Source organism: Haliotis asinina, chromosome 3 (genome assembly GCF_037392515.1).
Source record: "Haliotis asinina isolate JCU_RB_2024 chromosome 3, JCU_Hal_asi_v2, whole genome shotgun sequence".
Classification (NCBI taxonomy): domain Eukaryota; kingdom Metazoa; phylum Mollusca; class Gastropoda; order Lepetellida; family Haliotidae; genus Haliotis; species Haliotis asinina.
This window is the reverse complement of record NC_090282.1, coordinates 36,789,328-36,807,155: the sequence shown is the minus strand read 5'-3', so window position 1 is coordinate 36,807,155 and position 17,828 is coordinate 36,789,328. Positions and strand designations below refer to the sequence as shown.

The 17,828-nt window shown below is 38.6% G+C and overlaps 2 protein-coding genes across 5 annotated transcripts in view; one reads left to right on the top strand and one right to left on the bottom strand.

Annotated features, from left to right (window-relative positions):
• LOC137277919 (glutathione S-transferase A-like) overlaps window positions 1–2,113 on the top strand; it is a 39,057-nt gene extending 36,944 nt beyond the window's left edge. For 2 of the 3 annotated variants that reach the window (XM_067809929.1, XM_067809926.1), the window contains exons 4-6: window positions 510–587; window positions 1,017–1,085; window positions 1,319–2,113. In XM_067809929.1, the coding sequence (XP_067666030.1) occupies window positions 510–587; window positions 1,017–1,085; window positions 1,319–1,534 (363 nt within the window). In that variant the 3' untranslated portion in view covers window positions 1,535–2,113. The remainder of the gene's footprint in view (window positions 1–509; window positions 588–1,016; window positions 1,086–1,318) is intronic. The other variant, XM_067809928.1, reaches the window with a different exon arrangement.
• Window positions 2,114–4,501: 2,388 nt separating this feature from the next.
• Window positions 4,502–17,828, bottom strand: part of LOC137277909 (sodium/potassium-transporting ATPase subunit beta-1-interacting protein 3-like) — a 35,002-nt gene continuing 21,675 nt past the window's right edge. Inside the window, exons 3-7 of one of the 2 annotated variants that reach the window (XM_067809910.1) lie at window positions 16,349–16,429; window positions 15,464–15,676; window positions 14,790–14,850; window positions 10,505–10,531; window positions 4,502–9,292 (exon numbers count right to left, since the gene is read on the bottom strand). In XM_067809910.1, coding sequence (XP_067666011.1) covers window positions 8,928–9,292; window positions 10,505–10,531; window positions 14,790–14,850; window positions 15,464–15,676; window positions 16,349–16,429 — 747 coding nt within the window. In that variant the 3' untranslated portion in view covers window positions 4,502–8,927. The remainder of the gene's footprint in view (window positions 9,293–10,504; window positions 10,532–14,789; window positions 14,851–15,463; window positions 15,677–16,348; window positions 16,430–17,828) is intronic. The other variant, XM_067809911.1, reaches the window with a different exon arrangement.

Sequence of the window (17,828 nt, the reverse complement as noted above, 5' to 3'; positions counted from 1 at the left end):
GGAATTGTGTGTAGTGGGGAAGTGTAGGTTTTGAACGTACGACGATGTGACATGAGGCTTATGGGCAGGTAGTCTGTTGGAGGGGTGTCGGATCATTCCTGATAGTTGCCAAGTATCTGTGTTTATTAATTTACTAAATTCGGAGTTGTGGGAGTGGCGGCGAGGGTGTGTCACGATAGAGCCGAGGAAGATTCGGGTACAGGCGATGCGATTGGTGAAATTGGGTACTGCAGGTGCAAATGAGGCCATTTTTGGAGTTGAGATTAAACTGTTTGGGGCATGGAGACTACGCTTGGTTTGGGGATGGATTGAGATGTGTCTTGGAGGGGGATTTATTTGAGATGAGGTTGAGCGCAGATTAACTACATCCGGTTACGGTGGAGATGAGACTTTGGATAGGATGGGGTGAGGGAAAGACACCAAAAACATTGTCCCATGTTTTAATGTCCATCCTTGTTCAACTATACATGTGCTAGATGTAATGTTAACCTGCTTGGACTTCACGCCAGACAGACAACATTGCTCTGACAATCCTGAGAAAGGTTGCTCATGTCCGGTTCCTCTTCCCCAAGGACAAGATTGACGAGGTACGTGATCCTGCTTAAGGAAATACGCGAAAATGATAAAATACAACATATGGTGTGGATTTATTACTTGTGTAATATTTACAACACGGCGTGATGTGTTGAATTGAGATGTACAGAGTTACCTTAACATATCGCTTTATCTCCTTATTCTCTGTTATTTCAATCTGTAAGCTCTAAAACTACCTGACTCGCTTCCTGTACACACTCACAGTTTTGCTTGTAATCATTATTCTTTCATTCATCTGATGAGTAGCCCTAAAACGTAAAATATTAAAGAAGCTGTAAATCCATACCACATGATGTTATGTTACCTTAAATCTTTTAAATGACCATCAAACATCTGTTAAGTTACTCTGTAAAAAACATGCCCTGTCCTTGCCGGTACAAACAAGCATACACATAATACAGTTTGTAATTCGGTGTTTCAAGTCCAGAATGCTGCCCAAATACAAGGCAGCTCGGAGGGAACTGCGACTCTGGGAAGACTACCTGTCTGAGGTAAGTAAACTATCAACCCCACCTCCTCAGCAACCCCCCTCGTTGATGCTTGCTGACACGATCCAGCGGTTTGCCTGGTCACTGGTTTGCCTGCTCCGGACTCGATCATTAGCAGGGCGTTTACTAGCAGCTCTCTTACTCATCTTTGATGCACTTACTCGCTTGTGTATAAGGATTTTCGATAAATGGTGACATGCCGTTCCCTAAACGTACCATTTTTCATTTTGTTTCAGGAAAGCGATCATCTCGTCGGGAATAACTTCACCATGGCGGATGTCTTTTTGTTTCCATATGTGGCTTTCTTTGTACGCTATGGCCTTGACATTGGGAAATACCCCGCGATGGAGGCCTACTACAACAAGGTCAAGGACAGACCGTCCGTGAAGACAACATGGCCACCCCACTGGGCTAACGGACAAGGTGATTCGACTGTGTTGGGGTCGATATGAAAATTTGGTTGAAAAATACAGACAGCTAAGATGTAGCACTGAGCGCCTTGTTCCCATAAAAGCGGTTGTTCATGGGAAATTTGTTTTGAAAAGGATCCAAGCTGTTTCAAAGGGAGATCGGTGACAAGTTTGCACAAGTCACCATATATTCAGTATTTATAAACATGTGGAGAAGTTTATGGTGTGTAAGTTAGTCACATCCCGAACAGGTCCTCCTGATTGACTGAACCGTTCCTTGAGTCAAAGGACAAGGTCCTTCTGATTGACTGAACCGTTCCTTGAGTCAAAGGACAAGGTTTGCCCATTTAGACCATGGTACAGGTACTGAACAGCAAAAGAAACTGGCTTTTCATCAAGTGTTTCAACAGAAGACATAAACATGAATGGTTACTTTTATAAGAATTATTTTTTTTCGAAACTTGCGTTTCCTTTACTGTTCAGTATAGATTTGGTAACAGCATTGTTTAGGATTTGTATAAAATTATTATGAAGGTTGATATGCATGTCATATTCTCATATTTTGTATATTTTTGTGTACTTTTTGTATATTTGTTCTGATAATAAATAGTGATTTCAGTACTAGGAGTGGCTGTTATATATAACGGGTAGTTTTAGGATATTTCTTCGTCTTCCCAATGTCACTACTACCCCTTGCAACACTCCTTAAAGGACAAACACCAATTGGTTCTTCCAAAGTTGGGTTTATGGCATAGTGTTACTGAATTATAGTTGACCTCCTTTGTCTCGAACTCGACTAATATTCGGGAATGTACTTCCTTGGAAATTACGAAAACTGCAAATACTACTATTCATGTGGCAAGTCTGCAAAGGGTAAATGCAGGGAAAGCTGTTTATCCATCGTGATTGTAACCGTCAATAGTTGCATATTCTCAACAGTTATTGTATATTGTTAAACAATAATTTTGGATAAGTTACCCCATCATGAAAATCATATCAATGCATATTGATGGAGATTCTAAGCCGACTGAGATGTAAAAAAAATACGGATTATCACGTATTGGAAGGGTGTTACTATTCGTGTCAGAGGTACTGTACAGCACCATTCATAAAGGCTTGACTTTAACATCGAAATATCAGTATGAAACGTCTTTGAAATTTGTATCTAAATTCATCTCGCATAGTTCATGGCGCAGTTTCATTGTCAGCCATAATAATATATCACCATTTCATCTTGCACTGGACTTTTCAATAGATCCGGCTTGTTTCGCACCAATTAGTAATTTGTTTCGGGGAACATCGCAACTTATAATACCGATAAGGATCAATGTCCGGGACGGCTTAATGACATACATTACTGTGAACAGTTTTCCGATAAATTGGACAACAAATATATTCACGAACATATTTCAACATTTCATAATTTCACGGAACCATGCACAGTCGTGTTATTCGCGACCCGTGAAGATCTAGGGTAGAATAGGTCTTCAGCACCCCATGCTTGCCACAAGAGGCGACTAACGGGATCGGGTGGCCAGACTCGCTGACTTGGTTAACGTGTCATCGGTCCCCAGTTCCCAAAAGATCGGTGCTAATGCTGTTGACCTGGATTGTCTGATCCAGACTCGAGAATCTACAGACCGCCGCCATCTAGCTGGAATATTGCCGAGTGTGGCTTAAAACTTAACTCACTCGCATTCTGTTCACGTGAATGTGGGAAAACTTATCAATCATACAAGGGACAGTGCCCATGATTAAAGCTGACGCTAATTCAGTTTCTATACAATATATGGTGTGCCCATTGAAAGTGATTGGACCATCAATGATGTAATGGAATCAGTGAAGACTTCTCCTTGTGTCTGGAAAACTCTTTAGAGCGACCATCCCAGCTCTGAGGAGTATTTCGGAAGTGGCGGCTAAAGGGGTCGAGTGATCAGCCATGCTGACTGTTGACAGGTGTCACCGTAGCCCAGTTGCGTAGATCGATGCGCATGCTGCGGATCACTGGATTACCGGGTTCAGACTCGATTTACAGACCGCCGCCATATTGCTGGAATACTGCCGGGTGTGGCGTAAAACTAAACTCTCACACTTTTTATCTCACTTACGCTTTCTCACTCTGTTCATATTGTACGAGTAATTTTTGAAAGATTTACAATCTTTTTACATACAATTGTATCTTTGAACACTAAGCTGTATGTTCCATAAATACAATGTTATTACATGCAAATACTTTAACTGCTATCTTTCACAAGTTTCAAGTTTGATTCTTAGTGTTCTGTAAACATTTAAGGCTGGGGCGATGTACAGGTGTGACATGGTATCAATCATGGCCGTGATGCTGACCATACGATCCACTAAACAGATCCTCGCTCAAACCAGGGAGCCGATATAATTATCCCTGCTCAAACATACCTTACTGAGCCAATTCTAAAGCAAGGAGGTTTCGTTGCCCCGTTTTCCAGATTGAACGACGAGCATGGTTGTGTATGTTGGGCTGCTTGTAATAGCCCTGACGCTGTTTTTATGATGATAGTGCACTGAGATACCATGCTACAGTTAAGCATGAATACCCCTCTCAGACACATTATACTGACTCTGATCCGACCAGTCCTCCATATGTCCATTAACACCAAGCGCCAGACTTGGGCCAACAAGTACCGTATTTTAACATTTTTTGGCATGACGCGACCAGGGATCGAACCTGCGACCTTCCGCTCTCCGGGTGGATGCTCTCACCACTACACACTGGAGGTTGTCGAAATAATACCAATACCTGACAATAGAATGGGTTGGGGTGTGATGTGTCAGGTGCTCCCATAATGTTCACAATTGTTATTGAACTTTACACATCTGCAGGTGCCATATGAATATGTGCCTCTTTTGCCCCATACGAGTGTATTTCTCACAACATAGTGCCCTTCCAACATGTTTCTGAATTGCTTGCCCCTGCCTCCCTTAAAACATATTGCATGATAATGCAATATCACATCAAATAAAAACACAGACTTAAAGACAATGGTAAGTTTTATTTGTGAACAATGCTCATTACACAGCTGCATACCCAAGCTCACAATGCATACATGTAAATGATTCATCAGTGAAGAAAAATGACTGTTTTGGTCAGACAGAAGTCCATACCTAAACCAGACTTCCTATCTCCACCCATCCCTCCCTCTGCAAGATACTGAGCAGTTAAGCAACTTCTTGTTAACCCATGGCTTGGTGAAAGTCTTGCCATCGGTAACATCTGACAATGCCCATCCTACCTGAACAAGAAAACCTCATAATTATTCAAGACACAAACACATGCCATGAGCACAACTGAGTGGTGCAAGGATTGTGTATATCCCAAAACCAAATATTAAATTTTGGTAAAAGAAATCCAGTCAGGACAAGTGATGTCTTCAGTCCTTGTCCCATGCTTACTGTGTGGAGAGAGGATCAAGTATACATAGAATACTACAGTCATATGAACACTGTTGGACAACACTTAAATGTAATAAAAATACACGGATTGTGTAGTTACATCAAGACCTCTTATGAAATGACTTCTTCCTCCTCATAAAAACCTAAGCAAGCCTAGGGCTATGGTGATCATTACTCCCATACCTTAATATAGACTTACAACAGTCATCACAATTTGATCATTTTGTGAAATGTGCCTGTGGACATAATCTTTAACATATTCACAAACGCCGAGTTTCACTGTGGATACAAGTGGATCTCCTGTCCTCCTATCACAGATGTGCTGTCAGAGCTCCTGCATCAAACTGCAGTCAGTATACACATGTCTGTATCCACTAGTAAATGAACCTTGTATAACAAACACCTACTCCTCTATGAGAGAACACAGTGGAATGGTTGGGAGAGAAAACGTCAGTGTTTACTGACTTTCTACCTGATGCAAGAGCCCACCTCAATTATTTGCATGAAACACACTATTACTTGTGAAACTCAAGTAAACAGGGAAGTGAGGACAGTTGAATAAACCTGTTAAACAATGCTGAGAACCGCACTCAGTTCATCACAAACTTCAGGTTCAGACAGGAAAAGATCCAAAGTAAAACAGGCCAAATATGTTTACAAGCACAGGAACAGTGCTGACAAACGAAACACCAAATATTATATTGCATGAACCAAATCTTGAATCAGCAGATCCTGGCATAGCTATGTAACACAACTCTGCACTGCAAACTGCACCACCTTCATCTTCAACTGAAATACCGTTCATATGGCACTAGCCATGATGATGATGATTCTAAAGCACAACAAGAGCGACCATGAGCCCGAGCAAGCTGAGCATTTCCAGATTAAGGCAAAGACACATTTTCAAATTGATATGAAAATGCAATGGAGGCAAGTTGTGAAGCCTAACAATGGAAGATTGAACTCCTTAACACAAAACCATGCGTGGGCTGATGAGATGAACTGATGGGAAAAGACATAAGATGCAGCAGTAAAGTCAGTCAGTGAGTCACCTAACCTGCCCTTACATGGCAAGATATGAAAATGACAATCCATCAACGTTGGATGGACAGAGTCCATTATCAATCACATGAACAATGAGTAATACAATCTATGATGCAACAGCATATGACAAATCCCCTTGATAATATCACAATAATGTAAGTACAAATGAGCACAGTATAGTCAATAAAGTCAACACATTGTTAAAAGGGACGTGACCCCAACTACTGACGAAACCAACTTACGTAGACGCTTACAGTCAACTAAAAAAAGCAGCTGAATGTCAAAAATGGTTAAAACATGTTTTGCTGAAAAGAGGAACTAATTATCTGAATTATGAGTGTACATTGAAAACTTAAAGATTTTCAAATCCAAAGTTTTCCATTCTTAAAACCACACCATATACCATGTTGATGAAATTCTGGATAGTTAATAAAAACCGCACAATTGTGAAACTAGTTCTGAAAATATCAACATCAAATATTTTACCACAGTGAGGACTTCTCTTACAATTCACAACCAGAAATAAGAAAAATCTTTGCAACTTGGTAAAAAATGAACAGTAAAATCAACATGAAGGAATGATCATTATACCCATAGCAGAACAAAAAATAGTATAGCTTAAGCAAGGGGTAAATGTAAGGTGTTTAGATGCAGTCTCATTTTTACATTAACCCCTATTGCACTATGTACAGCATGGCGTTAGTTGAAATAATTGTGAGTGATGTCATAAATAATTAACGATACCTGCATGACAGTCATATTCAATAGTGTCCAAACATATTTACAATAATCAACATAGAATTTAACATGTGAGTGTAACAAGTGAGACAAGCATTCATTGCAGCAATGACAGACTGGACTGAACTGAACACCTGTCAACTCTGTCTTTACTCTCCTGCAAACATAAGACATTCTAGTGCATCTGGGAACTCAATAACATACACACCTCTACCAGAGTGATTACGATCATGGTGACACTGTCTATTATGGAAACCTTGGTGCTCCTTTTTCTTGTAAAATAATTTTTTAGAAGTGGCCCTGACCTGTTAACTGTCCAAGTGACTAAATTACTTGTTGTCCAGGTTATGAATTCACAATATTCAATATACATGACAAAAATAGATAGAGCAAAACAGAACTTATCAATTACTTATTCTCTACACATTCTTATTAACTGAAACATAATAATCAAGAAATCCTTGCCAAGCTGTGGAAGACAGTTTTGGTAGATAAATATATATTGTCTAGTTAATGTTCTACAACTGTTTTACAACAATTTTGCAGTCTGTACCAGCAAACAGCTGTTGAAGTTCTTAAATATATAATATTACAGAAACGCTAATGTTAAATGACAAATGAAGGGAATGGGTCTTTCTAACTGAAACCATCTACTGTGATAAGTTTTCCATAATCATGTTCACTATTACGAAAGTATGTTTAACTCCGTTAATATACTCAATAAGTCTTCAAAAACAAATAAAATATGTTCCTGGAATGCATGTAGAAACAAACATCACTTTTACAAACATGAAACAGGAAACTAACCGCTTTCCTTGTATGTTTACAACAAAATGATTGGCAGAAGATAAATACTAGTTGGAATAAAAACTAAAGATTTTACAGATCAACTGTCAATCTTCCTCTTACTTTAAAACAATCTAATATATTCTGTTAGAAAAATGGAAGAAATTGTAAGCCTACAACAGTTCTGTTGAAAATCTATCACACTTCAGCTGTAAATACCAATAAACATAGCCAGTTGTATTGCACTGCCTTAAGCAAGCCGTCCAAACAGAGCTTGTCATGATTCCAGTATGAATGGATAAACAGAGTATCTGCAGACGGGAATTCAATGAAGCATAAGCAGTATTTATACCTCATAATGCAGCATACACACATATCACCTTTGTCTGAAACATACAGCTACTTACCACAGTCCAGCACTTACTGGAGTTCAGTTAGGTAACGATATTGTTTCAGAGAAGTTAATAAATGAAGAAAATGCAGGAGTGTGAAGTATGAAAATTGTGAAGATGTCCTTTGATAAGGGAACTAAGAAAATTCACTTGCCTGATGACCATGCTAACTTCTCCAGGATATAACTGATAAAACATGACGCGCACAAAATGCATCATTCAATATCTCTGACTTAATCAGTATTCTAATATCTGCAGCTTTTCTAGACACAAGATAAGAGTGCATCCATTGCATATCTGTAGCAGTATTTGAATTATATGTCTTGAGTAGGCAGAGTGCACAACTGGATGCATGGTATTCTGTTCAAACAGTCAGCATGATCAAACAGTGAATCATAAAGCATGATCAAAATCAGACCAAGGAAGTAAGCAATACACTGCTGAAAGGGAAATGTTATACTGGTGACATTTATGCACTTTTCACACACAATGTTTGGTTGTTTTGTTCATTGACTCACATAACACTGATTTTCCACATCTCTGCATATCCATTTACTACTCCTGTTCATGAAACTTAAATTGCAAACTGATCACTGAAGATTGCCAACCTTACACATATGACCACATGTGGTTGAGAGATGAGTTTTAACCATGCCAGTGTCCTGTATGACATATTGTATGACATAAACTACAACAGGAGGGTATCGCCAAGACGACATATGATGAGGCTTGAGATCAACTGCAAAAAGGTTGCCATGGTAACCAGTCACTTAACACTATCCTTGAGGTACAGAATTCATGCAAGTCAGATTTGTCCTCACCTGCATCATATCACATCACACACAAAGAAACAGCACTGTCTTCACTTACATACATGTTAAATTATCACATCTCCAAATGTAACTGTTCCAGAGGTCAAGGGTCAGAGGAAAGAGCAACATGCACCTCCTGACTGATCCCGGTGGGTTTGCAAAAGTGGTGTATTCTTTTCCACATATAAGTTAAAACACACTGAAGCACAATATCCCACTGATATAACATGTACACTATGGGTAGTTCCTGTGATGAGTGTTGTCCCCATGTGCTGATGGCGTGATCTGAACCCAAGGCAGTTCCTCTCTCCGTTCATAGTTATTGTTTATAGGTGTTGTGCCATTGCGGTGGGATCTCTTGGACCGTGTGCTTGCCTTGCTGCGAACACTCTGCCTATCAGAGGCATAGTACAGGTTGGCAGCGGTTGTGTCCGCGAGACTGTTATCCCTCATTGTGGTATCGTAACTGGGTGGCATCTCCAGTGTGGTGAACTCCGCCATGTTTACGTGGTCAAATGTCTGATTGTCTCTGTAAGCGTTGTGTGCTGGGGAGCGGTATCGCATCTTGACAAACTCCAGTTCATCATTGGCTGGGCTGGCTGTAAAGTGATTGTCCAACAGATTAAACATGAGGACCACACACACTAAACAATTACACAAAGACGACTACAACAAGCTCTTTCTAGCAAGGGCAAACAAACACTCAATATTAATCTGTAAGTATGGCATGATCATGAAGGACAAGAAGAGAAGATATTGTGTTGATTGTGATGTGTCTTGATTTACCTACCATGGAATGTTTGTGCTATCTGCTTTAACCCAAAAAAACCCAAAAAAAACAAAGCAACAAATGTATTTTTAATAATGGATGATACATTTCTCATGCTAAAAGGCTTTAAATTCAGAGAGAATTCAGCAAATTTCAAAATTATATGAAATACTTAAAATTTTGAAATCAAAACCTTTGCTCAAAAACAACCTGCTGATCATCAAAATACAATGATATTTAGTTATTGTTGTTATTAGCATAATCTGCATTCATGGATCGACTTCTTCATGCCTAACTTTTTCTGATGATGATGATACACACATTGCTCTCATGTCTAGCAGTCTAAACTTGTTAGAGATAGCATTCGCCACATTGCTTCTGTCAATCAGTTTAACTGCAAACAGTATCATTATACTTGCATGTCTACTGCAAAAATGTTTAAGTTAAATGACTACATCTTTACAATGTATTAAAACAACTGGTACATAATCTCATAAATGACACAACCGATATATATTTTTCTCACATCCTGATCTCCTCAAAGAAAATCAGTGCCGCTAAAATAATATTCCTGATAAGCATTTGCGAGAAACACAAAGGAAGTTATCTCTGCGTAAGACCTCGCGTGCACCTAAATGAAGTGGAAGAGATACAAAAGCCAACTAAATGTCTGCAATATGATCAACAAAATGCACGAGTGGCATGGCATTCAGTAAGGGATTGGGTGACAGATTGAAAAAAACATGTCCATGCAAAAATTTCGATAGCTTAAGCAGAAAAATACAAGTACTATTGTCATTTTCAGACAAGTCAGGTTCATGATGTTCACAAATACGTACACACCATGACGAAGATCACTACAATGGCAACACATGAGTAAACGAGTAACAAGCAAACACCCTCGCACAAACAATGGCCAACTGAAATGATGGGGGTTAGTGGGATTAGAATGAGAGTACTGCTGGCGAGTGGGTGACTAGGATGGTGAGGGTTACAAACGATAACAAAATATGGAGTGCTGCCCATGATGGGTTAAGGTTACCTTGTGTGTAACGGATGTACTGATCATCTGAAAATATTAACACTTTACATTATGTCTTAGTGCTTTCTCTTAATGCTGAATCCAACGTTATAACTACCAACTGATATCTCGAGTCGAGTCGAGTCAGTGGAACCATCTATAATCTTAGTTCATGGGTTTTAATAAACTCTGATATATATGTAACAAATACTTTGACACTTAATTTGATTTCACAATGTCATTTTGCAAATTTGAATCACGGACAGGGCTCAACCCAACAAAAGTACAAGAATCCATACTTGAATAAGAATGAGTAATCCCAAATACAACATATGTGACACTTGATTTACGTCCAAAATGTTGTATACTGCAAGACAAATTAATAAGATAAATTCTCAAAGTTCACAGCTGACATATATCATGTATAACTTCACATAGTTCCAAATAACAGCAATAATACCAAAATAATAATAATTATAAATATTCATGCAAAACTATCAACAAAAGAATGCCCTAATCTAGCAGTTCTTAAATCAAAAGTAAGTTTTCAGTTCTTTCGTTATTTGTAGGGGGAAACAAAAGTTGCGCTAAATTGTCAAAAAAATTTGGAAATCAATCTGGATCTAAAACTAATGGGAAGCTCTGGCTGCCATTGAATGATAAAAACACCAGACCATAATGGAAGTTTATAGAGTAATTTTTACTTCAATGCGTGTATCTTGAATCAGCGCTTTCAAATTTCCTAGAAAGAAAAAGCAACATTATCTACTTCGTCCTGTTTGAAAGAGACAGATACAGTAAGTGAGAAGAAGAGACAAGAAAGTACTGCCATGTCATAGGGGAAAAGGGAAAACAGCTTGGTTTATGAATTGAAAGCAAAAGCAGCCATTTACATTCACTAATTATAAAAATAATAGGTCAACATGACCTATATGTGTCAGATCAGTGTGACCCAAATATTGCCATTCACAGATAATGATAATGTGAGCTTGCCATCTTGAAATATGAAGCTGCAATCATTCATTATGAAGGGAAAATGGTCAATATGAATTCTGGAAAATACAAACACAGCCGAAAAGAAAACATAAGCCACAGAACCAAAAAGAAAATCCAAGAACGGAATATCACGTGGTACACATGGATATCATCTAGGAAACAAGGTTCTAGAATTTGGGCAACCAGGGAGAGTTAGTCATCAAGGCAACTCAAGATGCTAACAGGTCAATTCTAAAATGAAACCTTTAAATTTTAGTTGCATCTGTAAAAAGAGGCTGCAGTTGCATATAGGAGGCCCTGATGGCGGCTAGATCAGAGGGATTTGTGTCATAGCCGTGGATAAAATCAACTGCAAAGAGAAAGACGGACAGATATTGTCAACAAAATAATTGGAACTAAAATGACAGCAGTAATGGTGAGATAGTGGAGACTCAACCTGAACATATTTCTGGGCGTAGACGACATCAATATACCACTGTCAGTGCTTGGAATTTTACAACATGTAGTGCTGGGCACAAGAATGGGGTTGAAACAGGTCCATGAAGAGCTGGAACCTGATATGCCTTATGTATTAAAAAAAAACAGGGGTGCAAAATGACCAACGTCTTTGTATATCTGATAATAAAGATATTCTTGGCCTGTTGTACTTTATGACTTTTAACAGTATGTTCTAATTTGTCATAAATGGGCTAACATAAGCTACAAGTTGGACTACACGAAATTTTGAAAGCAATTGTAATTGTAAGTAATTCAATTTTCCCTCAAGAAAAAGATTAGATGGCACTTGGGGCAGTCCTACAATGTCTTTTAAGCCTTCGTTCTATATCCTTTATCAGACTGTACTTGTAACAATGTTGGCATTTTTGGTAGACTGGAGTGGTTTGTCCAATATGCGGTCTTCGGTATGGCATTCATGACATCTCAAAATTGTATCATAATGTTTTCAGTCATTGTAGCTGCATATGTTCTTTGGACTGGCATGGCATTTGATCTATGCCCAAGTCCCTTTAGTGTGTAGAGTTACTTCCCCTGCACTGGACTTCAATCTCAGAACGACACTTCATATAAGCAAGATTCCAACTTATTTAAATTGCAGTCAAGGTTGCATTCACAAGCATCAGAGAAGACAAAAATGATTTCAAAATTTTTAAAACAATGACACCCAAAGGTATAGAAATGGTAAAATAATGTTTTGCAAAAATCAAGTAGAGAATACCGAGTAAATGTCCTGCTATCAGGAAACTCATCATTCACTCTTTTTCATAAATCTCTTTTTCATTAATTTATCTACAGACACTCCGCATTATATTGAACAGTCTTTGCTATCTTTCATGATTATGATGTTCCACTGCAAAACTGTCAAGTATGTACACTACTACATGAACATGGAAAACTGGGGGAGATAAAATGTTTCCTTGTTTTGGCTTCCTTAACTGTCAGAACCAATTGTAAACCATATCTCTGTGCTGTTCACTTATCAGGTAGGAATAATCAGAAAAATACAGAGTCTGGCCACCTCAGCTCTGTCAAAGTCAAAATCTTATGGTGTGAACAGAAAAGAGATATAGTTACCAAGGATGGTCAGAACCCTGACTTTCCAATTCGAAGCAACGTCAATCTACCAACTGGAACAACGCCTTATATCTTAGAACATGAAGATTGTACACAGAATTATCTACCTTAGCACTGACCAGTATGAATGAATTTCCAATACGTTGTGTAATGCAGCACTCAGAAATAACATGTTGGATCACCATGGGTTGAAAATATTTTAGTGAGAATCAGACAAACCTTTGATGGATACATCCAGTGGCCATGTGGTGCTATATTAGTAACTTTACATATCAGTTTGCTCACATAACAGGTTGCTAGGGACCCTGTGTAACCAGAATGTGAGCTAACTGCCAGTGAAGACCCCGAGGACAGCTCCTTAAGTTCAGTTTCAACAGAAAGCAGTTTACTATGTCAAAGGTTCATCATTTGATCAGTGTAGCTCGACACACCTGTCAGTAAATTCGTCTTAATTAACATGATTTGAGAAAACATTTAAATGCATTTCTCTTGGTGAGATCTACTGAAGTGATGTCTAAATGACCTGAAGTGAGCGAAGCTTGATAGAATGGACTCTTCCAAACCAGCATAACATTGATACTGTAGATTTCATCTTGACAAGGATGGACAATCATGGTTTACAACCATAGTATAATGAAGTCTTATTGTAGTGAAAGTGAAATAATGATGAAGTGAAAGCATCTTCTTTGAAAGCAGTGCTGGTTTAGATAGCTTCCGCAGCTGGCTACAACAGGCACTTGTGTCTTAAAGTACACAAGTTTCATCAAAATTTGAAAAACACAACAGCCAGTTAAGGCTTCTTAAATCAACATCAATGAAAATGCAACAAAAATGCCTGTTTTGTTATACTGGTAACAATTGGAGTTGATTTCAATACTTTGAAACCAAGATGGCTGCCCATAATTTATCCTGTCAATCCATCATTACTTAAGCTTACTTATTGTCAGAATAGACTTTGGTATCAGCTCCTGACTATGTTCTCGACTAATCTATGAGAAATTTTTAAATTCACACCAAGACCAAATGTTTACATGACAATCCATCTTTTCTTGGCATGTTACAGACAACAGTATCGTGTGATATATGCTTGCATTGAATTCAAGGGAATCATATTTGCTTAATTCTGTTCAATCTCTGAAAATCAATTTATATCCTTGCATACGGATTTTTCAATTTCAAAGTATACATTGGGCTTTTTATGTTGAATATTGTACAACAGAGTTAACTTCTACCATTTGTGGACATAAAACAAGGTATGACATCTGGACAAGGATAACAGATTGGGATGAATGACTACAGGGAAATACAAATTGGATAAATGAAGGCTTAGGTTAAAAAATTTATAAGGAAATATATGATTTTATAAAAACCACCAGCAATACAAAGTTAGCACCTCTCCCGATGCTGTTTCAAGCAACATTCAACTCCAATCTTTACCACTAGCAGCACTGTAGCAGACAGTAGGGAGAGGGAGCACCTCACCAATTAAATCAATTTTTGGCAAAAGAAACGAACCTGAAACTGACTAGCTTGAAGGCGGCTGCTCGACCAGCGAGCAACTAATCAAATCATGCTTCGGACTGATTTGGAGCAGGGTTCTGATTGGACCATTCAATACTGTCCGTGTACGAGACGTATGTTGGGAGACACCAGCTGTCCCGCACCTGCACTGGTTGGTACTTGGCCACGGCACTCACTTTGGGGCGGTTATAAGTACGAGATTTGGCAATGTACTTACAAGACTCCTCTTCTTCTGTGTAGGCGTAGATTGTGACACACGACACCACAAAACCCAGAAGCTGTAAGCAACACAGCAATATTTGTCTATTATATCACATTTCAAACTTTCTTTCCGAAAAATGCAGGCATGGAATTTTTCACTCATTATACTCTGTACTTAGGGGTTAAAGTATCTCAATCTAATCACTCCCAAAAGACTTACGACACCTTTCAACTATACACATAAACAGTATGGGGAATAACTTTCTTCAGGAAATACTATCAAGTGCAAGTGCAAAATGAAGTAAAATTACAATTTGCCACCTTATTTCTATATCCATATTTCAGGATCTATGCCTGTGGATGCACATATATTTCGTATCATTTTCTCCACACAAGAAGTGTATGTCTATGTTTACCCATAACCATAACAAAGGCTCATTTTATGACAAACAATTTCTTTTATTTCATATGTGCGAGATTTTGAAATATGGTCGGTATATGTTTATCATCATGGGAAAACAGCAATAACATTAGAAGAATCTATATGAAAACATCACAAACATGAAATAGAAGAAGTTGTTATTCACAAAATTTGACATTATTGTACTTCTCTACTTCTAAAATGAATCTCACAGAAGTTACCCATTACCCTGCTTTGCCAGACAATTGTTTGGCATGAGGAGGACTCACCGATAACAGACACTGCACAGCAGCATGAATAACTTCCACATAATAGTACTGGAGGATGCAGCCATCCACAAACTCCTCTGGTGGGATGGGCCGGCTTGCCTCGGGAGGCACGGAGCTCATCCACGATGTGTTTGTGACTGTGCACCCTACTCCATGTTCCAACCACCAACTCTTATTTTTTGTTCCAATTGTTAATATGTACAACTCTTTGTCCTGGAACAAAATGCAGCAGATTTTTTCATACCTCTCTATCGGGTTATGAATGGTTTTACATATATGACAGATTTAGAATGGGCATGAAGATTTCAAATTTTCATGAAAGAAATCAACAACATACGTTTCAGTGCTGTCCCCATTAATTCCATGAATCACTTAAAATGCAATAACTAACTGACATTACCAATTCCGACATATTTCTTTCTAAATGTATGTCTTTTCAACTGCCAACTTGCCCCAACTGATATATGCTTTCCACTGTCTGCAATATACATACTTTGCCTGCCATTACAATACTATGTATATGAGCCATTGCCTTATAGACAATAAACCAAACCATCATCTTGATCTTGATATTAATCATCATACACCTGACATGTCTAACACTGACTGGAATTTCAATATCATCTCTACACGGGTCTGGAAATTCAACCCTACTAACAGCATGGCTTTAATACCCTTTCTCATGACTCAGTTCCCTACATCACTGACACTGATGGGAAATATTTTCTTAGAGCCATCTTGGATCAGTGCATGAAGACTACAGGGATTTTAAGTCATTCATGGTGCAGGTACAACTGCCATTAAACACCCACTGATGTACAGGAGGCTTCCATCTTAAGTACCTTGTCACGTCCGTCTAAAGTCTCCACAATGTTGAAAACTTACCCTCCTCAACACTCCCACCTCCAGATAGATACAGATAACAAAGAGGTTCCATCCCAGCCACAACAAGCTCCAAACTGTATACTGAAACACAAGATATGACAGTTTAGAGTGCATTCATCAGCACAAGAAATCATCCTTTTCATTCTTTGTCATACACAAATAAGACTCAACCATGAGAAACACCTTTCATGGATACCAGTAACTTCAATACTGCAATAGCTGGAGCCAACAGTTCATGGAGCCACCTGGAGAGCCAATATATCCAGTGTTGCCTACTTTCACATCTATGTTTCTGCTACAGTAACTTTCATAATCATATTTCAGGCCTGGCGGCATCATACCAAAAGACATTAAAAACTAGTACTTGTTGGTCCCTGCCTGGCACTTGGCTCTATTGGCAACAAGAATAGCGTCTGACCATTTTTGACAAAGCCAGCAAATTCGTCAATGGCCCGATGGAAGTCTATAACCTTCTGGCCCCAGTGTCTGACTGTGTGTTTCACAATGACATTGACTCAAGTTGTCATCATGGTCATATGTGACATGTCGCACATGTTTGCTGTTCATAAATTTTACGTTTTGTTAATAATTTCACTTCCAATTATAAGCATTGCTAACTCTGAAGTGTGTGGTTAATTTTTACTCTATGGGTCCTGTAATTTTTTTGTGGATCAGACAGACATCTGGAACTTACAGGACCCAAGGTCATGTTAACTTGAAACACCATTCGTGAACACTGCAAGGACTGGTCATCCCGGAGCATTATATGTCTAAATGGGGTCCTCATCCTTAACTTTGGCATGGTATCTCAGTGACCTAGCACTACAAAATTGCAAAATTCCAGCATAAACCAATGTTATAAACTATGGATTACCAAGCAAGGTATATGAGGTAACCATGGTAATAAACTATGACATTTATGCTGCTCTTCAACATCTTCAATAAATAACCATGCATCATTAGGATGTATGGGCAAAGCTCCAATAAAGCCCAGAGTTGTGCCTGATAACCCCACACACCATAGTAAAATACTACACCATCACAGAGAATTTCAGCAGGGTAGAAGTAAGATTCTTGTCAGTCTTTACACAATTCAAATCACGTTGGCCAATATTTAAGTCCGCTTACTCCTTAAGGTTTGAAATGGTGAATGGGTCCTACTCATTACCCGTTTTCAAATTCTGACTCAAGGTAATCCATGTACTACAAAAACCCTAAAGACCAACCTAAATTTTAATCGTTGAAATCAACTGAGAAAGATTCCAAGAAACATTTCCAAGTGAAACAGACCGTATCTGTATGACTTGGAACAATGGTAAATAATCCTGATTTCTGAAAAATTGCAAAGTGCAGTCTGTATGTTATGACATAGCTGGGTGTCAAATGTCATCAATCCACTTAACATGTTTAGCCAGATGAAGGAAATCAACATCTGGTTGTGATCCTGTTGTGCATGTGTGAGTGACAAGCAAGTCAACAA